This window comes from Mobula hypostoma, chromosome 9, assembly GCF_963921235.1.
Source record: "Mobula hypostoma chromosome 9, sMobHyp1.1, whole genome shotgun sequence".
NCBI lineage: Eukaryota > Metazoa > Chordata > Chondrichthyes > Myliobatiformes > Myliobatidae > Mobula > Mobula hypostoma.
The window spans coordinates 142,511,104-142,537,903 of NC_086105.1; the positions used below are offsets into that span (position 1 = coordinate 142,511,104).

The 26,800-nt window shown below is 44.8% G+C and overlaps 1 protein-coding gene across 1 annotated transcript in view; it reads right to left on the minus strand.

Moving 5' to 3' along the window:
• Positions 1-26,800, minus strand: part of LOC134352123 (Na(+)/H(+) exchange regulatory cofactor NHE-RF2) — a 176,037-nt gene that overhangs the window by 13,785 nt on the left and 135,452 nt on the right. Inside the window, exons 3-5 of the mRNA XM_063059341.1 lie at positions 20,849-21,028; positions 12,672-12,825; positions 9,387-9,430 (exon numbers count right to left, since the gene is read on the minus strand). Of these exons, the coding sequence (XP_062915411.1) occupies positions 9,387-9,430; positions 12,672-12,825; positions 20,849-21,028 (378 nt within the window). The remainder of the gene's footprint in view (positions 1-9,386; positions 9,431-12,671; positions 12,826-20,848; positions 21,029-26,800) is intronic.

The window sequence follows — 26,800 nt, forward strand, 5'->3', positions numbered from 1 at the left end:
CATCTGGATGTTCCAGAATTATGGAGAGGTAAGACCAAAACTGAACTTTGTAGCAGAAAAGCACATCGCTATGTTTAACAGAAAAGGCACTTCACACCAACACCAAAACCTCAACCCAACTGTGAAGCATGGAGGAAGGAGCATCATGGTTTGGGGCTGCTTTGCTGTCTCAGGGCCTGGACAGCTTACAGTCGTTGAGGGAACAATACATTCAAAATTGTATCAAGACATTTTACAGAGGAATGTCGAGGTAGCAGTCTATCACATGAAGTTTAATAGAAGTTGGATGATGCAATGAGACAATGATCTGAAACAAGAGTAAATCAACAACAGAATATTTTTTTTAAAAAATGTGTTTTAGAATGACCAAGTCAGAGCCCAGACCTTAATCCAATTGAGAATCTGTGGCATGACGTGAAGAGGGCTGTTGATGCAAGGTATCCTAGAAATACTGATGAAATGAAATGGTTTTGTATGGAGGAATGATCTGAAATGCCTCCTTGCCATTGTGCAAGTCTGACCAGCAGCTACAGGGAACATTTGGTGGAGGTTATTGCTGCTAACAGATGTTCTACCAGTAATTAAATACAAGGATTCACATACATTTTCCACCCTGGATTGTGAATGATTAAACAATATGTTCAATAAAGACATGAAAAGTACTATTGTTTCTGTGTTATTAGTTTAGGCAGACCATATCCATCTATTAGTGTGACTTAGATGAAGATCAGATCACATTTTATGAGTAATTAATGCAGAAAACCAGGTAATTGCAAAAGGTTCACAAACTTTTTCTTGCAACTGTATGTGCCACAGGTGTCATTTGCATGAACGGTCCAAGAGACATCAGACATCTTGCTTCAAGCACCTCATTCTGAACCAATATCCTCCACATCAACATTCAGACCTGTTAGATTAGGGTGTAGAATTGTTATTTTTCTCGTACTTTTCTTGTAGTTTAACTTTCTTATGTTTGTTTGTATTTTTATATAATCATCTATATACACGTAATTGTTCAGTGAATTTTTCAGTAATTATGGGAGTTGCTTCTGTTATTTTCTAGAAGCTTCTCAGTTTTTCTGGAGCAGGTGTCATGAATCTGGCTATTTTATTGGTTAATGACTATCACTGGAATTTGGTTATCTCTAGTCTGACTATCAGATGACCATAACTTGATCTTAGTTTTTCTTTCTTTGCTCTTCGTTCCTGTAACACTTAACAAAATGACCATAAGCAACAAGTTGGTAGGTTCTTGATTGGTTAGGGCATGAAAGGAGAAGGCAGGAGAGTGAGGCTGAGAGGGAAATGGATCAGTATGATGAAATGGTGGGGCAAACTTGATGGGCCAAATGGCCCAATCCTGCTCCTATATCATGGTCCAAGTTTTATGTCTCATTCTTGAGTTACGAAGAATCCCTGGACTGCAAAAACACCAGAATCCAACTGATCCCATTGGGTATGTGGAATGAATTTATTTTAAGTCTATTTTTCCTCAGAAGTATTAGAACATAGAACAAAGAATAGTACAGCACATTACAGGCCCTTTGGCCCACAATGTTGTGCCGACCCTCAAACCCTGCCTCCCATATCACCCCCTACCTTAAATTCCTCTATATACCTGTCTAGTAGTCTCTTAAACTTCACTAGTGTATCTGCCTCCACCACTGACTCAGGCAGTGCATTCCACACACCAATCACTCCCTGAGTAAACAATCTTTCTCTAATATCCCCCTTGAACTTCCCACCCCTTACCTCAAAGCCATGTCCTCTTGTACTGAGCAGTGGTGCCCTGGGGAAGAGGCGCTGGCTATCCACTCTATCTATTCCTCTTATTATCTTGTACACCTCTATCATGTCTCCTCTCATCCCCCTTCTCTCCAAAGAGTAAAGCCCTAGCTCCCTTAATCTCTGATCATAATGCATACTTTCTAAACCAGGCAGCATCCTGGTAAATCTCCTCTGTACCCTTTCCAATGCTTCCACATCCTTTCTACAGTGAGGCGACCAGAACTGGACACAGTACTCCAAGTGTGGCCTAACCAGAGTTTTATAGAGCTGCATCATTACATCACGACTCTTAAACTCTATCCCTCGACTTCTGAAAGCTAACAGCCCATAAGCTTTCTTAACTACCCTATCTACCTGTGAGGCAACTTTCAGGGATCTGTGGACATGTACCCCCAGATCCCTCTGCTCCTCCACACTACCAATTATCCTGTCATTTACTTTGTACTCTGCCTTGGAGTTGGTCCTTCCAAATGGATGGACCAGCAGTCAGCCAATCTGAGAAACTCACTGCAATCACATTTTACTATAGACAAGGAGGGGCTGGGTGGGCAAAATCACTGACTGGCTGCCGAAATATCTAGGTCACAACCATGGTAGAGCAGAGAACACCACTCTTTGATCTCCTTATTCCCTTCCAGAGAAGGCAGTAAACAAATGTTCGGGGGACAGGGGAGGAGAGGGGGTGAGGGGGAGAGGGGGAGAGGAGGAGAGAAGAAACTTGAACAGCACACACAAAATGGAGCAGGAATTCAGCAGGTCAGGCAGCATCCATGGAGGGGAGTAAACAGTCGACATTTCTGGCAAACTCCTTCTTCAGGAGTGGAAAGGAAGGGGGAAAAAACCAGAATATTCTAGTCTGAATGAAATGGATAAATTTGTTTATTTTCTCTAATGTTCCTAAATCAAAATATGATGGGGCAGCACGGCAGCGCAGAGTTTAGCGTAATGTTATTACAGTGCCAGCGACCCAGATTCAATTGTCGCCACTCTCTGTGAAGAGTTTGTACATTCTCCCTGTGCTTGTGTGGCTTTCTTCCAGGTGCTCCAGTTTCCTCCCACATTCCAAAGATGTACGAGCTGGTGGGTTAATTGGTCACATGGTTGTAATTGGATGGGGCGGGTTCGTTTGAGCTGGAAGGACCTGTTACTGTATTGCAACCTGGAGTCTACGGATCCCTTACTTAATAGTATTGGTCCATGGCATAAAAAGAGGTTGGGAACCCCTGCTCTAAATATGTAACAGTAGACCCAGTCCCTTTCCTTAGAAACCAACTGGCTGAATCTGTGTTGAAACTTGGAACTGGTGATTCGGAGAAGGAAGTCTGAGAATGGGAGCGGGAGTGCGGCAGAAGCCATTTTGAATTTTTCGTTTTTTCATCGGAGTTAAGAGAGGCGGGACTGCGCAGGTGTGTGACGTCGAGCAGTGAAGTGCGGAAGATTTAGAAGGAACACAGCCTTATTCAGTGGGCAGCGGAGTGAGCCGGGAGCAGAGTGAAGGCCTAAGTGCTTTGGCTCAACGGGCTTAGGCGGAAACGGGCGAGGCAAAGAAGGCTTGGTTTTCAATTTTTCCTGTTATTTGAGGAAAGGGGGAAGTATGAGTGTGAGGGCAGCTTGTTGTCCTCGATGTCGGATGTGGGAGGTTTTGGAGTCTCCCAGCCTCCCGGACGTCCATATCTGCGCCAGGTGCACCGAGATGCAGCTCCTAAGAGACCGCGTTAGGGAACTGGAGCTGCAGCTCGATGACCTTCGTCTGGTCAGGGAGAGAAAGGAGTTGATAGAAAGGAGTTACAGGCAGGTGGTCACACCGGGGCCTCGGGAGGCAGACAAGTGGGTCACAGTTAGGAAGGGGAAGGGGAAGAGTCAGGTACTAGAGAGTACCCCAGTGGCTGTGCCCCTTGACAATAAGTACTCCTGTTTGAGTACTGTTGGGGGGGGGGGGGAAGACAGCTTACCTGGGGGAAGCAACAGTGGCTGTGCCACCGTCACAGAGTCCGGCCCTGTAGCTCAGAAGGGCAGGGAAAGGAAGAGGAGGGCAGTAGTAATAGGGGACTCGATAGTCAGGGGGTCAGATAGGCGATTCTGTGGACACAGTCCGGAGACCCGGATGGTAGTTTGTCTCCCTGGTGCCAGGGTCCGGGATGTTTCTAATCACATCCAAGATATCCTGAAGTGGGAGGGTGAGGAGCCAGAGGCCGTGGTACATATAGGTACCAATGACATAGGTAGGAAAAGGGAAGAAGTCCTGAAAGGAGAATATAGGGAGTTAGGAAGGGAGTTGAGAAAAAAGGACCGCAAAGATAGTAATCTCAGGATTACTGCCTGTGCCACGCGACAGTGAAAGTAGGAATGGAATGAGGTGGAGGATAAATGTGTGACTGAGGGATTGGAGCATGGGGCAGGGATTCAAGTTTTTGGATCACTGGGACCTCTTTTGGCGCAGGTGTGACCTGTACAAAAAGGACGGGTTGCACTTGAATCCTAGGGGAACTAATATCCTGGCGGGGAGATTTACGAAGGCTACTGGGGAGACTTTAAACTAGAATGTTTGGGGGGTCGGAATCACATTGAAGAGACTAGCAGAGAGAGGAGGTTAGTTCACAAATAGAGAAAGCTAGTAGACAGTGTGTGACATAGGATAGGCAGGGGACAGAGAATGGGAGCACTCAGGCCGAAGATATAGGGGAGAAGGAAGAAAAAGATAACAAAGTGGTTTGCTCCATTAGGGATAAACAGAGAGTAAGAGGTGGAGAGTTTCTTAAATGCATCTATTTTAATGCTAGGAGCATTGTAAGAAAGGTGGATGAGCTTAGAGCATGGATTAATACCTGGAAATATGATGTTGTAGCTATTAGTGAAACATGGTTGCAGGAGGGGTGTGATTGGCAACTAAATATTCCTGGATTTCGTTGCTTCATGTGTGATAGAATCGGAGGGGCAAGAGGGGGAGTTGTTGCATTGCTTGTCAGATAAAATATAACAGCAGCACTTTGGCAGGATAGATTAGAGGACCCTTCTAGGGAGGCTATTTGGGTGGAATTGAGGAATGGGAAAGGTGTAGAGATGCTTATAGGGGTGTATTATAGACCACCTAATGGGGAGCGAAAATTGGAGGAGCAAATTTGTAAGAAGATAGCAGATATCTGTAGTAAGCACAAGGTTGTGATTGTGGGAGATTTTAATTTTCCACACATAGACTGGGAAGCCCATTCTGTAAAATGGCTGGATGGTTTGGAGTTTGTAAAATGTGTGCAAGATACTTTTTTGCAGCAATACCAACTAGAGAAGGGGCAGTGTTGGATCTCCTGTTAGGGAATGAGGTAGGGCAGGTGACGGAGGTATGTGTTGGGAAGCACTTCGGGTCCAGCAATCACAATGCCATTAGTTTCAATATAATTATGGAGAAGGATAGGACTGGACCCAGGGTTGAGATTTTTGATTGGAGAAAGGCTAACTTTGAGGAGATGCAAAAGGATTTAGAAGGAGTGTATTGGGACAATTTGTTTTATGGGAAGGATGTAATGGAGAAATGGAGGTCATTTAAAGGTGAAATTTTGAGGGTACAGGATCTTTACGTTCCTGTTAGGTTGAAAGGAAAGGTTAAAAGTTTGAGACAGCCATGGTTTTCAAGGGATATTGGAAACTTGGTTTGGAAAAAGAGAGGGATCTACAATAAATATAGGCAGCTTGGAGTAAATGAGATGCTCGAGGAATATAAAGAATGTAAAAAGAATCTTAAGAAAGAAATTAGAAAAGCTAAAAGAAGATATGAGGCTGCTTTGGCAAGTAAGGTGAAAATAAATCCAAAGGGTTTCTACAGTTATATTAATAGCAAAAGGTTAGTGAGGGATAAAATTGGTCCCTTAGAGAATCAGACTGGACTGCTATGTGCGGAGCCAAAAGAGATGGGGGAGATTTTGAACAATTTCTTTTCTTCGGTATTCACTAAGGAGAAGGATATTGAATTGTGTAAGGTAAGGGAAACAAGAAGGGTAGTTATGGAAAGTATGATGATTAAAGAAGAGGAAGTACTGGCGCTTTTAAGGAATATAAAAGTGGATAAGTCTCCGTGTCCGGACAGGATATTCCCTAGGACCTTGAGGGAAGTTAGTGTGGAAACAGCAGGGGCTCTGACAGAAATATTTCACATGTCATTAGAAACGGGGATGGTGCCAGAGAATTGGCGTATTGATCATGTGGCTCCATTGTTTAAAAAGGGTTCTAAGAGTAAACCTAGCAATTATCGGCCTGTAAGTTTGACGTCAGTGGTGGGTAAATTGATGGAAAGTATTCTTAGAGATGGTAAATATAATTATCTGGATAGACAGGGTCTGATTAGGAACAGTCAACATGGATTTGTGCGTGGAAGGACATGTTTGACAAATCATATTGAATTTTTTGATAAGGTTGCCAGGAAAGTTGATGAGGGTAAAACGGTGGATGTAGTCTATATGGACTTCAGTAAGCCCTTTGACAAGGTTCCACACGGAAGGTTAGTTAGGAAGGTTCAATCGTTAGGTATTAATATTGAAGTAGTAAAATGGATTCAGCAGTGGCTGGATGGGAGACGCCAGAGAGTAGTGGTGGATAACTGAGTGTCAGATTGGAGGCCGGTGACTAGTGGTGTGCCTCAGGGATCTGTACTGGGTCCAATGTTGTTTGTCATATACATTAATGATCCGGATGATAGGGTGGTAAATTGGATTAGTAAGTATGCAGATGATACTAAGATAAGTGGCGATGTGGATAATGAAGTAGGTTTTCAAAGCTTGCAGAGAGATTTAGGCCAGTTAGAAGAGTGGGCTGAAAGATGGCAGATGGAATTTAATGCTGATAAGTGTGAGGTGCCACATTTTGGTAGGACTAATCAAAATAGGACATACATGGTAAATGGTAGGGCACTGAAGAATGCAGTAGAACAGAGGGATCTAGGAATAATGGTGCATAGTTCCCTGAAGGTGGAATCTCATGTGGATAGGGTAGTGAAGAAAGCTTTTGGTATGCTGGCCTTTATAAATCAGAGCACTGAGTATAGGAGTTGGGATGTAATGTTGAAATTGTATAAGGCATTAGTAAGGCCAAATTTGGAGTATTGTGCGTAGTTCTAGTCACCAAATTATAGGAAAGATGTCAATAAAATTGAGAGAGTACAGAGGAGATTTACTAGAATGTTGCCTGGGTTTCATCTCCTAAATTACAGAGAAAGGTTGAACAAGTTGGGTCTTTATTCTTTGGAGCATAGAAGGTTGAGGGGGCGACTTGATAGAGGTATTTAAAATTATGAAGGGGATAGATAGAGTTGACGTGGATAGGCTTTTTCCATTGAGAGTGGGGGAGATTCGAACAAGAGGACATGAGCTGAGAGTTAAAGGGAAAAGTTTAGGGGTAACATGAGGGGGAACTTCTTTACTCAGAGAGTGGTAGCTGTGTAGAATGAGCTTCCAGCAGAAGTGGGTGAGGCAGGTTCGATGTTGTCATTTAAAGTTAAATTGGATAGATATATGGACAGGAAAGGAATGGAGGGTTCTGGGCTGAGTGCAGGTCGGTGGGACTAGGTGAGAGTACGAGTTCGGCACGGACTAGAAGGGCCGAGATGGCCTGTTTTCGTGCTGTAATTGTTATATGGTTATACTCAAAAAAACAAACAGGAAGAAGTAATCTACTCTATGCAATTAGTCAGCAATCTAAAATGTAAATGGAATTTGATTTGCAGTCTTGAGAATGCTCTTGTCTGCACAGTATCATGGAGCAGGAAGAAAGATGGTCATCACCCATATAAACAGCTGTTACCTACAGGGTCAAGGTTTAAAAGCTCCATCGTGAGATTAACCTAAATTCAATTTCTCTCTGACTGGGGGCCAAATGGCCTCTTCTTGTGCTGTGAACACCTCTGATGTGGTCCAGTAATTCGCAATTGTGTGGCACTTATCTGAATAGTGCCAGATCCCAAACCATTTGCAAATTAGCTTGAGCCAAATGCAGCCTATAGGTTTGCCGACAATCTGAAGCATGGGCGTCGATGTCAAGCGTGCTGGGAGCTCAACACCCTCCATCATCCAAACATCTGCAAACTGATCACAAGGCAAAGGCAAGAGATGCTACAGATGCTGGAAACCCAGAGCAAAACACACAAACTGCTGGAGGAACTCAGCAGGCCAGGCAGCGTCCATGGAGATGAATAAACAGTTAAACATTCAGGCCGAGCCCCTTCCTCAGGAAGGGGGCAGAAACCAGAATAAGAAAGTGGGGGAGAGGGGACAACATTAGGTTTATTAACTTCAAAACATTAAACTAATTCAAAGGAAGACACAGGAGGGCGTAATATGAGTCTAACTTTGTTTTTACTTTAATTGAGTCGTGCATGTATCATGTGGTAATATGATGATGTACGCAATTCATGTATAACCTGAAATAAATTATTTAAACAAATAATGTTTAGTCAAATATATATACACACACATGATTACTCAAATATTATTGAAATATTAAATACACAACAGAAGAAGTATAAGCTAGAAGGTGATGTGAGACCGGGTGAGGGGGGAAGGTGGGTGAGAGAGGGACAGTGGATAAGTCGGGAGGTGATAGGTGGAAAAGGTAAAGACCTGAAGAAGAAGAAAGAATCTGACAAGTGTGGACAGTGGACCGTGGACCATGGGAGAAAGGGAAAGAAGAAAGGAACCAGAGGGAAGTGATGGGCTGGTGAGGAAAGTGGTAGGAGAAGAGAAAAGGGAAGAGCCATACCAGAATGGGGAATGAAAAAAGTTAATCCAATGCATTGAAATTAGGGGAGGTACACAATGTTGGAATGATTAAGAATTTTTAATTTCAAATTTCTTATCATGGGCATGCGTGCACACGGTAAAAATGTTGTGAAAATTAGCTTTATTGTGGCAATAGCACTGATATTACAAATAGAGGAATGGTGTGAGACAGACGGGGGTGAGAGGGCCACCAGAATGGGGGAACAACAAAATGGTGCTGGGTGAATTGTGGAGAAACAGGCTGGAATGGTTACTAAAGTTTAAAGAAATCAATGTTCATGCCAGTGTAGATCAGTGTAGTTTTTGTATTGTTTCATGTAGTACCATGGTCCCGAAAAACACTGTCTCGTTTTTACTGTGTACCGTACCAGCAGTTATGGTCGAAATGACAATAAAAATGTGACTTGACTTGACTTGAGATTGGAGACTGTCCGGACAGAGGTGTTACTCCTCCAGCCTGTGTTTCACCTCCCTGTGGCAGTAGAGGAAGCCACAGACTGATATTTTGGTGCGGCAATGGGAAGCTGAATCAAAGTGTGTGGCTGCTGGGAGATCCTGACTATTTTGGCTGATAGAGCAAAGGTGTTCAGTTGCAAAGGCCGTCTCACTATGGGCAAACGTGTATCCAACTTCCTGTAACCGAATGATTGGTGCTAAGAAGTCCTGGGCACGACCATCAAAGGTCAGATATGTACAGATTAAGATCAGGACTGGAGATAATTACAGAGGAAGCTGGGGATCCAGAACCAGAGGAGCATTTTCCAGTCAGAAGTTTTCCTGAAAGTGGTGCCATTAAGACTACTCCATTACTCGGTGTAAACGCTTTCAGTCACTCACCTGTGTCCGCGGAGATCCATTTGCAAGTGGCAGTGGCAAGGGCCCTAAAATAAAAAAGACAAAATAAAATGGATGCATAGAAAATCACTTCAATGATTTTCTGAAGCTTGCCCTAAGTGTCCCTGAATCATTATTTTGTTGTTGAGATGCTAATATATAGAAAGGGAAATGAAAATGTTTCTAAACAAGTGCAGAAAGCGCAGTGAACTCTTGACAGAATAATTACAGTGGTTCTATAGCACACACGAGTAATTATAGTGTTCAATCAGCAACCTGGAGGTCAGAAGATCAAAATTTATCTCCTGTATCTTTAACGGGAGAACTAACAAAACTCCATTCTGGCAAGTTATAGAACATGGAATAAGGCTCTTAGGCTCCTTAAGTCCACGCTCGCAATCAAGCACACATGTACACTCATCATCATTATGTGCCTTGTCCTATGACGTGGTCGATCATGGTCTCTCCATCATCGTGATTATTCTTGGCAAATTTTTCTGCAGAAGTGGTTTGCCATTGCCTTCTGCTGGGCAGTGCCTTTACAAGACGGGTGACCCCAGCCATTATCAATACTCTTCAGAGATTGTCTTCCTGGCACTAGCAGTCACATAACCAGGACTCATGGTATGTACCATCTATGGCTTCACGTGACCCTGATCAGGGGCTACGCAGTTGCTACACCTTGCCCAAGGGTGACCTGCAGGCTTGCAGAGGAAAGGAGTGCCTTACACCCTCTTTGGTAGAGACGTATCTCCACCCCACCACCATATCTTATTGTAGATCTGCTTATGATTAAGCTGATTTAACTTGTATATATTGCCTTTGCCCCGTACAACCTCAACTGTATGGACGGCATGCAAAGTAAGCTTTTTCACTGTATCTATGTGTATGTGATAATAATAAACCAATTTACCAATCTGGCTACATACAAGTGATTGTTTGATGACAGAAAGTGATAACAAATTTCACTTAGTGTGTACTGCTTGTTAACATCAACCAAGTTCTTTGACGAGAACTTGCATGTTGGTTTTCTCCCTAGAAGTTCCACTGATGTGGCCTTTGCAGCATATCAGTGACGTTCATGGTTTGTCTCCTTCGCAAATTCAATTAAATCATAGCGAATTGGACAGCAGACTCAACTCCACTTCACGTAGATCCCCATGATCTTTATATCCCCCCCCCCTCAATTTGGCTATCTGGGCCTTGAACCTGTTCCATGAATCTGTCCCCACAGCTCTCTGAGGAAGAGAGTTCCAACCCTCTGGGAGAGATTCTTGGGTTAGGGGAGCCTAGGTGAGCATATGAGAGAGCAGAGGACAGCGAGGCAAACTGGTGAATGAATAAAGTTCTGTGGCCACTGAAGTAGGCCATAATGAATGACATGAGCCAAAGACAAAATGCTGGAAGAACTCAGCAGGTCAGGCAGCATCTGTAGAGGGAAATGGTCACCTGCCTACAGGAAAGATGTAAACATGGTTGAAAGAGTACAGAGAAAATTTGCAAGGATGTTGCTGGGTCTGGAGGACCTGGGTTATAAGGAAAGGTTGAATAGGTTAGGACCTTATTCCTTGAAATGTAGAAGATTGAGAGGAGATTTGAAGGAGATAGATAGGGTAAATGCAAGCAGGGTTTTTCCACTGAGGCTGGGTGGGACTATAACCAGAGGTCGTGGGTTAAGGGTGAAAGGTGAAAAGTTTAACTGGAACATGAGGGGAAACTTCTTCACTCAGAGGGTCATGAGAGTGTGGAACAAGCTGCTGGCACAAGCAGTGCATGTGAGCTCAATTTCAATGTTTAAGAGAAGTTTGGTTAGGTACATAGATGGTGGGTGGGAGGGCTATTTTTCTGGTGCATGCTGATGGGAATATGCAGTTTAAATGGTTCAGCACAGACTAGATGGGCCAAGGGGCCTGCTCCTGTGGTGCACTTTTCTGTGACTATGACAGTTGCAATTTGGGTCAAGACCCTTTATCCTCACAGAGGGTAGAAGGGAGATGGCCAAAGGAGGGAGCGAAGGAAATGGTGCCTCTCACCTCCTTTGGTGGAGATGTATCTCCATCCCGCCACTTACACTCATCCCATTTCATTCTCCCTGTAGTCCAATCGAATCCCAAACCCCACCACCCCCAGGTTCTACCACACCCCTGTACACAAGGGTCAATTTACAGTGGTTGATTAACCTATCTCCACGTCCTCGAGCATGGGCGGAAATCAGAATACCCAGGGGAAACCCACACCATCACAGGGAGAACATGCAAACTCCACGTAGACCACCAGAAGTCAGAATCTGACACAGGTCATTGACGCCATGAGGCAGTGGCTCCAACAGCCGTGCCGCTCCTGTGGCCACAGCATGGGAACAGATTCAGCCTGCTGTCATAGGGCTGGCAGAGCGCAGAAGGTGCTGGAGGAATTCAGCATCCGTGGAGGGAAATGGACAACAGGTGTTGTGGATCGGCTTCCACCTGGACTGGAAAGAAAGGGGCCGAGAGGAGTTGGGTTGGAGGAATGGAGGGGTGTGAGTGATAGGTGGGACCCAAGTGAGGGGGGCGATGGGCGGATCTGGGTGAGGGCAGGTTCTTATTTTAACCACAGAGTGGTGGTTGCCTGGAATGTGTGGCCAGAGGCGGAGATGGTGGCAGATACGATACAGGCATTTAGATGGGCACAAAAGCGTGCAGGGAATGGTGGGAAATTGACCGCGTGCAGGCAGAGGGATTATGGGTCAAATCCTTAATTAGCTTGGCACAGTATTGGGGACCAAAGACTTGCTCCTGTGCTGTACTCATCTACTGTATGTTCTGTGTTTAGAACCACAAAAGACTCCTCTCATTGGAACCCCAGCAACCCACGACCAAAGATTGGGGCGGCATGGTAGTGTAATGGCTGGTGTAACACCATTAGGGCGCCAGCGACTCAGGTTCAACTTCCTGCCGCTGTCTGTAAGGAGTTTGTACATTCTCCCCTTGACTGTGTGGTTTCCTCCAGGTGCTCCGATTTCCTCCCACAGTCCAAAGATGTACGGGTTAGGAAGCTAATTGGTCACATGGGTGTAATTGAGCAGCGTGGGCTGGTTGGCCCGTAAAGGCCTGTTACTGTGTTGTATCTCCAAATGTTCCACTTTGGAACCCCAACCACCCACTGGCCAAAGATAGGAGCTGGGAGAACTAGAGTTGAGGCAGATGTGGAGGAATAGGCTACAAATATATCAGGAGACTTGGGGGGGGGGGCGGGGACATTGCCTGTTCCTCACCCACTACACCAAACCACATCAATACTAGTTCCCACCTCTCAGATGCGATTCAGTTGGAGTTATTCCCAGTTTCTTGAAGTACTGATCTGTCTCCGGGTCCACCACCAGAAGCCTGGCCTCCTCTTCACTGGCTTTGATACAGGCCACAACCTCGCTGTGTTTCTTCCCTTCAATGTTGACCCCATTCACCTACAAGCAACGAGAAGACGGATGTATTATTTTTCCAGAACACTAAAGGGCTTCATACTCTGGGGAGGGAATGGTGGGATTAGCAGAAGATGATTTTTGACAACTCTTCTTCACATTGGCAGCAGGCTAAAGAAATTTGGCATGCTCCCTTTGACCCTCACCAAGTTCTATTGAAGCACATGAAGCTCGGGGCCAGGGACTGGAGACCCTGAGGCAGCCTATCCTGGTACTAGAGACCTCTCTGAGGGGGATGAGTGGGATGAATGGCTTGCTTTCCTGTTGTTTTGTTTTATTCTTGCTTGTGTCATTCTGCTGGGCCCTGCGGACAGGCAATGCTGGCATCAGAAGGTGTGGTGACATTGGCGGGCTGCTCCCAGCGCATCCTTGAGAGTGTTGGTTGTTAATGCAGATGACGCGTTTCACTGTACATGTGATAAGTGAATGGGAAGCAGAACCTGGACAGCATCCTGTTCAGATACATCACAGCTTCCGTATGGCAACTGCTCTGCCCAAGACTGCAAGAAAATGCAGTGTTATAGCACATCACAGAAACCAGTTTTCTCCTCCATGAGCTTTGTGGTACGAACAAGGCTATCTACACTTCTCGCAGCCTCAGTAAATTGCCCAATAATTAAAGACCTCACCAACCCTGGACATTATCTCTTCTATCCCTCCTATTGGAAAGAAAGTGCAAAAGCTTGAAAGTTTGTACCACAAGGCTCAAGGACAGCTAATTTGTTTTAAGACTATTGAATGGTCCAATAGGCTAATTAGATTAGATTACGAGGATACTCAGTCCTCGTTTATTGTCATTAGGTAATGCATGCATTAAGAAATGATACAATGTTCCTCCAGTATGATATCACAGAAACACAAGACAGACCAAGACTAAAACTGACAAAAACCACATAATTATAACATATAGTTACAACAGTGCAAAGCAATACCGTAATTTGATAAAGAGCAGACCATGGGCACGGTAAAAAAAGTCTCAAAGTCCCGATAGCCCCATCATCTCACGCAGACAGTAGAAGGAAGAAAAACTCTCCCTGCCATGAACCTCCAGCGCCGCAAACTTGCCGATGCAGCAACCTGGAAGCACCCGACCACAGCCGACTCTGAGTCCCTCCGAAAACTTTGAGCCTCCGACCAGCCCTCCGACACCGAGCACCATCTCTGCCGAGCGCTTCGACCCCGGCCCCGGCCGCCAAGCAACAGGCAGAGGACTTGGGGCCTTGCCCTCCGGAGATTCTGGATCGCACAGTAGCAGCAGCAGCAAAACGGGCATTTCAGAAGTCTCACCAGATGTTCCTCCGTGCTTCTCACGTCCGTCTCCATCAAATCAGGATTGTGCACGGCATCCTACTTAACAAATAACAGATATACATTCCGGAGTGGCCGCTGCGCGCTGCGTTGCCATCTTCTCTTTTGCTATGTTAAGTTGGACCCTTGGCATCTCTTGCATCTCACTGTCTGTCTCTTTCCCTGTGCCGTGTACCATGTAACTCCATACCCCATGGTAAGCATTCTGATTGACTATATCTCAGTCTGGTACGGAGGCTCCAGTAGGCAGGAGGATCATAAGAGGCTTCAAATGGTTGTAGACGCAGCCAGCTCTATCATAGGCACAAGCCTCCCACCCTCAAGAACATCTTCAAAGATGCTTGAAGGCAGCGGCATCCATGATTAAGGACCCTCCCTCATCTGGGACATGCCCACTTCTCAGGGATGAGGTACAGGAACTTGAAGATGCACACTCAGTGTTTTAATTACAATGTCTTGCCCTTTACCATCACATTTTTGGACGGTCCCTGAACCTGTGAACACTTCCTCTTCTGCACTTTATTTTAAACAAATTACTATAGTAACGTGTTGTGCCTGCACTGCACTGCTGTCACAAAACAACACATTTCATGGCGAACATCAGTGAAAATAAACAGATGGCATGAATATCGATTTCTCCTTCAGGTAAACACACATCTCTCCCCCTGCCCCCCACTTCCTGTATTCTCCACTCCAATCTTTTACCTCCTTCTCACCTGCCTCTCACCTGGGTCCCCTTCTCCTTCCCTTTCTCTCATGGTCCACTCTCTTCTCCTATCAGATTCCCTCTTCTCCAGCCCTTTACCTTTCCCACCCACCTGGCTTCACCTACCCACTTCCAGCTAGCCTTCTTCCCCTCCCCCACCTTTTTATCCTGGCATCTTCCCCCTTCCTTCTCAGTCCTGAGGGAGGGTCTCGGGCCCGAAACGTTGACTCTTTATTCGTTTCCAGAGATGCTGCCTGACCTGCTGAGTTCCTCCAGCATTTTGTGTGGGTTGCTCTGGATTTCCAGCATCTGCAGACTCCCTCCTGTTTTTGATACACATTTATCCTCCATCAGTAGTGGGGAAGATGCTAGAGTCCATTATTAAAGATGAAATAGCGGCATATCATGATAGCAGTGACAGGATTGGACCGAGCCAGCATGGATTTACCAAGGGCAAATCATGCTTGACTAATCTATTGGAGTTTTTTGAGGATGTAACCAGGAAGATAGACGCAGGAGATCCAGTGGATGTGGTGTACCTTGACTTTCAGAAGGCATTTGATAAGGTACCACATAGGAGATTGGTGGGTAAAATCAGAGCTCATGGCATTGGGGGGAGGATATTGACATGGAAAGAAAACTGGTTGGCAGATAGAACGCAAAGGGTAGCAGTGAATGTGTGTTTCTCGGAATGGCAGGTGGTGACTAGTGGGGTGCCACAGGGCTCGGTATTGGGACCACAGCTGTTTATGATTTACGTCAATGATTTAGAGGAAGGCACTGTGAATAACATCAGCAAGTTTGCTGATGATACTAAGCTGGGTGGCAGTGTGATATGTGATGAGGATGTTAGGAGAATTCAAGGTGACTTGGATAGGCTGGGTGAGTGGGCAGAAACTTGGCAGATGGCGTTTAATGTGAATAAGTGTGAGGTTATTCATTTTGGGAGCAAGAACAGGAAGGCAGATTATTATCTGAACGGTGAGGAGTTAGGTAAGGGTGAAACACAAAGAGATCTAGGAGTACTTGTTCATCAGTCTCTGAAGGTGAATGAGCAAGTGCAGCAGGCAGTGAAAAAGGCTAATGGAATGTTGGCCTTTATTACAAAGGGAATTGAGTACAAGAGCAAGGAAATCCTTTTGCATTTGTACAAGGCCCTGGTGAGACCACACCTGGAGTATTGTGTGCAGTTTTTGTCTCCAGGGTTAAGGAAGGACATCCTGGCTGTGGAGGAGGTGCAGCGTAGGTTCACTAGGTTAATTCCTGGGATGTCCGGACTGTCTTACGCAGAGAGGTTAGAGAGACTGGGCTTGTACACGCTGGAATTAAGGAGATTGAGGGTGGATCTGATTGAGACATATAAGATTATTAAGGGATTGGACAAGATAGAGGCAGGAAATATGTTCCAGATGCTGGGAGAGTCCAGTACCAGAGGGCATGGTTTAAGAATAAGGGGTAGGTCATTTAGGACAGAGTTGAGAAGGAACTTCTTCTCCCAGAGAGTTGTGGAGGTATGGAACGCGCTGCCTCAGAAGGAAGTGGAGGCCAATTCTCTGGATGCTTTCAAGAAGGAGCTAGATAGGTATCTTATGGATAGGGAAATGAAGGGTTATGGGGACAAGGCAGGAACCGGGTATTGATAGTAGATGATCAGCCATGATCTCAGAATGGTGGTGCAGTCTCGAAGGGCCGAACAGTCTACTTCTGCACCTATTGTCTATTGTCATTGCTTTTCCCTTGTGCTAACGTAATGCTTTGTTGTAATGAAGCGACCTGTACAGTTGGCATGCCCTTTACTGCATCTCACGACACATAACAATAATAAACCAATTTACTAATTTACCCCCAGGAGTATGGATGTACAGAGGGAGCCTGGGGTGCAAGTCCATAGGGTCTCTGGAAGTGACATCACAACCAGATAGGATGATGAAGACAATGGATGGTATGCTTGCCTTCAACAGTGGGGAGGGCTTAGAGACAACTTACAAGCACACTGTCAGGACTTGAGGGCCGAATTCTAGGAAAAGGTAAGCTAGGTTGAGATGTTTTTCCCTGGAGTGTAGGAATGAGGGAAGATTTGAGAGAGATGTACAAAATGCTGAGGGGTATAGATAGGGTAAATGCAAGCAGGCTTTTTCCCCCACTGAGGATGGGTGAGACTAGACCTAGAGGTCAAGGGTTAAGGGTGAAAGCTGAAATGTTCAAGGGGAATATGAAGGGGAACTTCTTCACTTAGAGAGTGGTGAGAGAGTGGTGAGAGAGTGGAATGAGCTGTCAGTGCAAGTGACAGATGTGGATTTGATTACAAAGTTCAAAGTATATTTATTATCAAAGTATGTATGGCATATACAAGCTTGAGATTCATCTTCAACCTTGAGACTTTAGCATTTAGGAGACACTTGGATTGGTACATGGATGGGGGTTGCTATAGTCCGGGTACAGGTCGATGGGACTAGGTAGAATAATATTTCGGTACAGACTAGATGGGCCGAAGGCTCTGTTTCTGTGCTGTGATGCTCTATGACTATATAAACGTCAGGATATCATGTTGCAGCTGTAGGAATCTTTAGTTAGGCCACATTTGGAGCATTGTGTGCGTTTCTGGTTGCTGCATTACAGAATAACATGGAGGGGGTGTAGAAGAGGCTCACCAGGATGTTGTCTGAATTTGAGAGTATCAGACAAAAAGGAGAGGTTGAATAAAATTTTATTTTCCCTCTCAATCCCATCTTCCCCTCTGCAATCAGCCTTCTGAACAGTCCAGATGCAGGAAACACGTTCCCGATGTTGGGGGAGTCCAGAACCAGAGGTCACAGTTTAAGAATAAGGGGTAGACAATTTAGAACGGAGTTGAGGAAACACTTTTTCACACAGAGGGTTCAGGTTCTGTGGAATGCTCTGCCTCAGAAGGCAGTGGAGGCCAATTCTCTGGATTCTTTCAAGAAAGAGTTAGATAGAGCTCTTAAAGATAACGGAGTGAAGGGATATGGGGAGAAGGCAGGAAAAGGGTACTGATTGTGAATGATCAGCCATGATCACAGTGAATGGTGGTGCTGGTTCAAAGGGCTGAATGGCCTACTCCTGCACCTATTGTCTATTGTCTATTAACACCATTTTAGTATTCCTTATATTTTTATAACTTTTACTGTTTTGCACTGTACTGTAAGCACAAAATAAAAAATTTCATGACATGCAGTACTGTGCAAAAGTCTTTGGCTTATATATAGTTCGGGGTGCCTAAGTGTTTTGCAACATGTATTTGTCAGCGTGGAGCAGAAAGAAAATTTGTACATCTGTCGGGAACAAAGCAAGTTGGGAATGGTGAGGGTTGTGGGACAGCTGGCAGAGGAGGAGTGTCGGGGGTTGGGAGGGGGGTGGTTGGCGCGGATGCAGACACATCCAGCCCTGAGACATCAGGTAAATTTGTTTGCTTCCAAATGGTTTATTGTTCATTACAGAATATCCCTCTGGTGTTTCTCACTCCCTCCCCTCTCCCTTGTCTCAACTATGATTCCCCTCTCCCTGCCCCATTCCCACTCTCAGTCCACAATACAGACCCACATCAGAATCAGGTTTATCATCACTCACATATGTCATGAAATTTGTTTTTTTTTTTGCAGCAGCAGTACAGTGCAATACATAAAATTACTACAGTACTGTGTAAAAGTCTTAGGCACCCTAACTATATGTATGTGCGCAAGACTTTTGCACGGTACTGTATATGTCAGTGATAATAAACTTGATCCAGAAAGAATATACCAGTGAGAGTAAATAAAAGTTTAATGTTACAGATAACATTAAATGTCAAAGAAAACATTTTAATTAAATCAGTATGAGGAATTTCTTTAACCAGAGGGTGATGAATCAGTGGAATTCATTCCCGCAGGGCATGTTTAATGGGAAAGTTGGTAGGTTCTTGATTAGTAAGGGTGTCAAAGGTTAGAGGGAGAAGAGGATTGAGAGGGAAAATAAATCAGCCATGGTGGAATGATGGAACAGACTCGATGGGCTAAATGGCCTAATTATGACCTTGTGTCTTGTGGTTTTATGAAAGATCACTGGAAGAAAAGGAAGCTCACAAAAGGAACAGCGAACAAAATATTCCACATGCCTTTGACTTTCTTGGGTTGCCATGGTAGAGTAGCGGTTAGCGTGACGCTATTACAGTTCTGGGCGTCAGAGTGCAGAGTTGAACTTCTAAAATTTTATTTTACTGAGATACAATGCGGAATAGGCGCTTCGAGCTTCATGGCCCAGCAACCCTGGACTTAACCCTAGCCTAATATATAACATATAAGCATATAATAATTACAGCAAGGAAACAGGCCATCTCGGCCCTTCTAGTCCGTGCCGAACTCTTACTCTCACCGAGTCCCACCGACCTGCACTCAGCCCATAACCTTCCATTCCTTTCCTGTCCGTATATCTATCTAATTTAACTTTAAACAACAACATCGAACCTGCCTTAACCACTTCTGCTGGAAGCTCGTTCCACACAGCTACCACTCTCTGAGTAAAGAAGTTCCCCCTCATGTTACCCCTAAACTTTTGCCCTTTAACTCTCAACTCATTTCCTCTTGTTTCCCCACTCTCAATGGAAAAAGCCTATCCACGTCAACTCTATCTATCCCCCTCATAATTTTAAACACCTCTATCAAGTCCTCCCTCAACCTTCTACGCTCCAAAGAATAAAGACCCAACTTGTTCAACCTTTCTCTGTAACTTAGGAGATGAAACCCAGGCAACATTTTAGTAAACCTCCCCTGTACTCTCTCAATTTTATTGACATCTTTCCTATAACTCGGTGACCAGAACTGTAACGACAAGATGATTTTCCAGTGACCAATTAACCTACTAACTGGTATGCCGTTGGACTGTGGGAGGAAACCAGAGCACCCGGAGGAAACCCATGCTGTCAACAGGGAAAGCATGCAAACTCCTTGCAGGCAATGGTAGGAATTGAACCAAGGTTGCTGGTACGGTAAACTGTTGTGCTAATCACTACTCTACTGTGCTGTCTTAAATTCTGACACCGTCTGTAAAAAGTTTTGTGTTTTCATAAGACCATCGATATAGGAGAATTAGGCCATTCAGCCCATCAGTATGCTCTGCCATTCTTTCATGGATGTTTTATTATCCCCTTCAACCCCACTCCCCTGCCTTCTCCCCATAACCTTTGACCTCCCCCTGACTAATCAAGAACCTATTAACCTCTGCTTTAAATATACCCAATGGCTTGGGTACCTGTGACAATGAATTCTACCGATTCACCATCCACTAGCTAAAGAAATTCCTCCTCATCTCTGTTCTAAATGTTTGTCCATGTGTCCTCGGGCCCTAGACTCCCCCACTACAGTAAACCCCCTCTCCACGTCCACTCTATCTAGGTCTCTCAATATTCAAGGTTTCAATGAGATCCCTCCCCTCATTCTTCTAAACTCCAGCAAGTATGGGCTTTTGTAATGAATAATGAATAAGTAATACAAGAATGGATTTAATTAGTGCTCCCATTTAGGCACAATTAACATATGTTTATTTCAAGCTTTCACAGCCCATATGTGGATGCATTTCCTGTGTGAAGTCTGTGATGTGCTTCCTGTGACTGCATCGATTTCCTCCGGGTGCTCTGGTTTCCTCCCATGTTCCAAAGATGTACCAGATAGTAGGTTAATCGGTCATTGTAAATTGTCCTGTTATTAAGGCTAGGGTTAAATAGTGGCTCGTCGGGCTGGAGGGGCCTGTTCTGTGTTGCATCTCTAAATAAATAAGATACCAGAAGGAAACAGGTTAATAAAGGGAGGATTAAGTCTTCTGCATAAAATGGTAAAAGCAGAATTAGGCCATTTGGCCCATTGAAGCATTGTCGACATAGCAGGACAGTTTTATCTGAATGATTCAAATAAGTCTGGTAGAAAAAAGTAGGAATGCCAACAATTAAATTTTTCCATTGAAATAGTCACAGTGCGTTCATTGCCTGGGAAGTGGTTTTATTACCTCCACAACTCTATCCTGAGGACGAAGACCAGCTTTAGCTGCGCAGGAGTCCGGGTCTACAGACCGGATATACTGGCCGGGCTTTGCTTTCTCGCTGTGTAGGTTAAAGCCATAGCCATTTGGACTCTTCTTCATGCAGCAGAGGCGAGGGCACAGCTCCTTGGCTTGTCCATTGAGTTCCTGCAACATAATGAAACACAAGAGATGCCTTTAGTGGCAATTCCCAGTCAGAATAAATATCCTCGAGTTGGTTTATTATTAGCACAAGAGATTCTGCAGACGTTGGTCATCCAGAGCAACACACGCAAAATGCTGGAGGAACTCACTAGGTCAGGTACCATCTATGGAGAGGAATAAACAGTGGACATTTTGGGCCAAGATCCTTCATCAGTAAGTCCTGAGACGTTGACTGTTTATTCTTCTCCATAGATGCTGCCTGACTGGCTGAGTTCCTCCATTTTGATTCATTATAGGGAGGCACAGTAGCTTAGCAGTGAGCGTAACGCTTAAAGCACCATCAATCAGGGTTCAGTTCCTTCTGCTGTCTGTAAGGAGATTGTAAATCCTCCCAGTGACCACCTGGGTTTCCTCCCACATACTTTCCAAAGATGCACAGGTAAGTTGTGGGCATGCTACGAAAGCACCAGAAGCATCATAAATGGCCGTGAGGCTTCATTCCCTGATAAGCCGAATGCCTTTTATCCTCGCTTCAAAAGGGAGAATTAAACTATAGCCGTGCGAGTTCCTGGCCACCCTGTGATATCGGTCTCAGAAGCCGGTCAGACCACCTTTCAAGAGGGTGAACCCTTGCAAAGCGTCAGGCCCTGAAAACCTGTGACAACCAACTGGAGGGAGTGTTCAAGGATATCTCCGATCTCTCTCAGCTGCAGTCAGAGGTCCCTGCCTCAGAATCTTTCTTGATTATGTTTTTAAACATTTGAGAAAAATCTCAATGCAAATTAGATAAGGCAAGCTTTAAAAAAAAATTCAGACGATGCTTTATTAGCACACACCTTGCAGTTCAACTAGTGGTCAAAGAAGAGAATTGCTCTCACTGGAATTTAATCTCTTGCATTCGAAAGGGTCACAGTGACAGTCCGGTAAATTGAGTCATGGATTTGTACAGCACAGAACAGGTACGTAGCTTCCGTTTTCTTGCACAGGATCAGGAAAAGCTGCAGACAGTTGCAAACTCAGTCAGCTCCATCATGGCTACTAGCCTTCCCAGCATCAAGGACACCTTCAAAAAGTTGATGCCTCTGAAAGGTGGCATCCATCATTAAGGACCCCCATCACCCAGGACATGCTGCCTTCCCCTTACCCCTATCAAGGAGGTGGTACAGGAGCCTGAGGATACACACTCAGCATTTTAGGAACAGTTTCTTCCCCTGCACCAGCAGATATCTGAATGGCCAATTTTTGGCTCTAATTTAATTATGACTGATATGTGGGGGGCATAATTAAAATGTGACTGGAGGGAAGAAAAAGGTGTGGGGGGATGTCAGAGGCAAGTTTTTTTTTTAAAGACAGAGAATGGTGGCTGCGTGGAACACCCTGCCAGAAGTGGTGGTAGAGGCAGAAACATTAGGGACATTTAAGAGACCGTTAGGTAGGCACATGGATGATGGAAAAATGGAGGGCTCTGTGGGAGGGAAAGGTTAGATTGATCTTACGAGTAGGTAAAAGATCGGCACAGCATCATCGGCTGAAGGTACTCTTGTGTGCTGTAGTGTTCTATGTTCTACCTCAGCAGAGAGGCATCACCTGGAGGGAAAGGAACATATAACATCTAGGATGAAGGGTTTCGGCACAACATGCCGACCGTTCAACTCCCTCCGTATACGTTGCTCAAGATTTCCATTGGTCACAGGTAGCGCAGTTGCCACACCTGTCCGCGGTGCATCCAGAAAGGAAGCTTTCTTTGGTGCATCGATAAAAATTGGTGAGGGTCAAAGGGAACGGGCCAAATTTCTTTAGCCTCCCGAGGATGTAGAGGTGCTGATGTTCACTCCTACGAGCTTGAAGCTCTCAGTACTCTTGACCTCAGCACCGTTGATGTAAATAGTACCATGTGCACCACCCCCTCCTCTTCCTGAAGGCAATGACCAGCTCTTTTGTTTTGCCGACATTGTGGAAAAGGTCGTTGCCATGGCACCGTGTCACTAAGCAACCCATCTCCTTCCTGTACTCCTACTCATCATTATTTGAGATATTATATGGCCCACTACAGTAGTGTCACCAGCAAACATAATCATACTTTCTGTTTTAAATATGCATATTTTTGAATCACTGTTAGCTTTTACAGAATGAAACAGATGTAATTTGACAAACATTTACAGAGAAGTAAATTGTAAAGGTGACTAGATGCCATTAAACCTAGCACGAAGCACAATTAGATATGATCATTGAAAAGTTAGAAACGGTATGGTAGTGTATTGGTTAGTGTAACACTTCACGGTGCCGGCGACCCAGGTTCAATTCCTGTCAAGGCACAGGAGTTTGTGACTGCGAGGGTTTCCTCCGGGTGCTCTGGTTTCCTCCCATCTCCAAGGACATAGGGGTTAGTAGGTTAATTGGTCACATGGGTGGAGTTGGGTGACGCAGGCTTGTTAAGCCAGAAGGGACCGTTACGATGCTCTATCTCTAAATAAAAACTAAAAATATTTTTTTTAAATTAGATTCTACTTCAGAAATAATTCACTTAACCAGCCTGAGGGCGTCTCATTTTAAAAATCCGTTCCGAGAATACTTCCAAATATGAGCGTGCCTTCCTGCTTATAAAATTCTTTTTTTAAACATTGTAATTTTTTGATTGGTTTATTTAATGGTGGAATCTTCAGAAAGAACACACGAAATAATGTATCTGTTAAACTGAAGCAAGGCAGCATCAACATTCTGCAGCGGAGGATGTGACCAAAATCACCAAGCGCTACAGAGACAAGCTGGCAGGGAAACTACCAGCCAGATGACTGCTCTTCTAGGTCAGGCAGAGCTTAGCTGTACAGCACCTTATGTAAGCGCAGTAGATTAAAATAAACTACTTTCACAAATAATACCCAATCTAATTCTGATCTGGATCACTACAGCAATGTGTTCCAGTGTCATCATCTAAAAGATAGGCTTTCTTTCACCCCCCACACACTGACCTTCACTGAAGTTCAGTTTACTCAAACGTCACCTCTTCTCATTGTTACCATCAGGGACGTACAGGAGCCTGAAGACTTACACTCAACGTACAACATACATCCCCATCTGCCATCAGATTTCTGAACAGACAACATTTCTGAATGCACAACACGTTGAACCTTGAAGTTGATGTGAACAGCAGCAGAATGCCATGAGTACACACTCAGAGGTCACTATATTGGGTTTGTTCGCTCCTCATGTGCTGTGTCATATGACGTCGGCGGTCACGGGCTTTCCATGACCACGATAGTTCTTGGCAAATTGTTCTGCAGAAGTGGTTTGCCATTACCTTCCTCTGGGCAGTGTCTTTACAAGATGGGTGACCCCAACCATTAGTAATACTTTTCAGAGATTGTCTGCCTGGCGTCAGTGGTCGCATCACCAGGACTCGTGATATGCCCCAGCTGCTCATACTACCATCTATGGCTTCGCGTGACCCTGACTGGGCAGGCGAGGGGGACTAAACAGGTACTACATCTTGCCCAAGTGTGACCTACAGGCTAGTGGAGGGAAGAAGTACCTTACACCTCTTTTGCTGGAGATGTATCTCCACCCCATCACCCTAATTAGGGATAGGAGGTACCTAATAAAGTGGCCTCTCTGTGTACAACACTCTGCCATGTTCTTGTGCATTTATTCAACCTGCCAACGCCCTCTTTTACATAGCCAAATCATTTTGATAATACATTCTCCCCGTAACCACGTGGGTTTCCTCTGGTTTCCTCCCACAGTCCAAAGGCTTTCTGTTATTAGTTTAGGCAGGTTGTGTTTGAATATTATTGTGACTTGGACAGGCATCCCTCTGCAAAAACTCATTTCAGGGAGGTAGCACCATCAATTTGCGGGAGGTGGGATGTCTGCAATACAGTAGCTCCTTAGCAGCTAGCCAGCTAGTTTAAATAACATTAGCTATGCTAATGAACGAATGACACCTGTTAAACTCACCTCAACATGTCTTTTACAGTCTTAACCCACCATGGGCAATAGAAAAGTCACTGTTGCAAACAGTGCAGCGAGCAACACTGTCATTATTTTTGACCCCTATTAGGCAGGGGTACACTTTAGTGTAGTCTGGGATCATGTACATTTTATATTTTCTTTTTTTTGGAACACTCTGCCATGACGCGCGCGAGTTCTCGTTCGTTCTCTCTCTCTCTCTCTCGCAATCTCTCTCTCGATCTCGATCTCTCACTTGCTCTCAATAAAAATTGATTTCCGGGATATTATATCTTATTTGCGGGCACCAGGGAGCCACTATCAATATGCGGGAGGCTCTTGGAACTTCCAGGAGAGGTGGGATGTCTGACTTAGATGAAGATCAGACCACATTTTATGAGTAAAATGAGTCGAGAGGTGGGAGGACATTACAAGCGATCGCTCTCGCTGGAGGCTGGAACTACACAGAGGTCTAAAAAGACAAGAAGAGAAGCTGAGGCTTGCTGCTGAAGAAAAGTGCACTCGCCAAAAAAAAGCACCAAGACAACACTGGAGGATAGCGCCTTCAAGTGCAGTCGCTGCAGCCGAGACTGTCACTCCTGTGTGGGCCTCTACAGCCACAACAGACGCTGCTCTACCAACACAGACTGAAGCAAGACTTTCCAGGTAATTGCAAAGGGTTCACAAACTTTTTCTTGCAACTGTATCTCCTGTACCTAATAAAGTGGCTACTGAGTGTACGATCCTGATCTTCTGCTGCTGTAGCCCATCCACTTCAAGGTTCCAGATTTTGTGCATTCAGAGATGCTCTTCAACACACCACTGTTGTAACATGTGGTTGTTCGAGTTACTGTCGCCTTCCTGTCATCTTGAACCAGTTTGGTCATTCTCCTTTGACCTCTCTCATTACACAGCACTTTCGCCCGCAGAACGCACTGGGTGCTTTTGCTTTTCACACCATTTTTTGTAAACTTTAGAGACTGTTGTACGTGAAAATGCCAGGAGATCAGCAGTTTCTGAGATACTCAAACCACCCAGTGTGGCACCAACAATCATTCCACAGTCAAAGTCACTTAGATCACATTTATTCCCCATTCTGATATTTGGTCTGAACAACAACTGAACCTCTTGACTATGTCTGCACGCTTTTATGCATTGAGCTGCTGCCACATGATTGGCTGAATAGATACTTGCATTAACAAGGAGTATAGGTGTCACTAATAATGTGGCTGCTGAGTCTAGTTGAATGATAATAAACCTGATTCTGACTTTAATGTCCTGTGAACAAATAAAACAAAAATGATCCCTTCTCCCCCATCTGAGGCTTAACTTTCCAACCCTTAACAGATACCATCTTCCTCCATCAGCTGGTCTCCGGTAACCAATTGACTGATAGTCGAGAACTTTCTCCACACCCATCTGCATTTCCTGGAGAATTGTGCAGGGTTGGAAACATTCAGCATTGGAAAGTTCATCTTCCAACAAAAACAAGACCTTGACAATCTTGTTATTGTGGTGCAAAGAGGCCACCCTTTCCAACAGGACCGCTCTGTGGATGACAGACACTTAATAGACTGCAGATGCTGGAATCTGGAGTAACATACAGTCTGCTGGAAGAATCAGCAGGTCGAGCAGCATCTCTGGCGAGGAATAAAGAGTCGACGTTTCGGGCTGAGACCTTTCATCAGGACTGGAGAGGAAGGGGGAAGAAGGCAGAATAAGAAGGTGGGGGAAGAAGACGGAGTAGAAACTTTTCATAGATGCTGTCTGACCTGCTGAGCTCCTCCAGTATTTTCTGTGCATTACTCTGAATTTCCAACATCTGGTGTT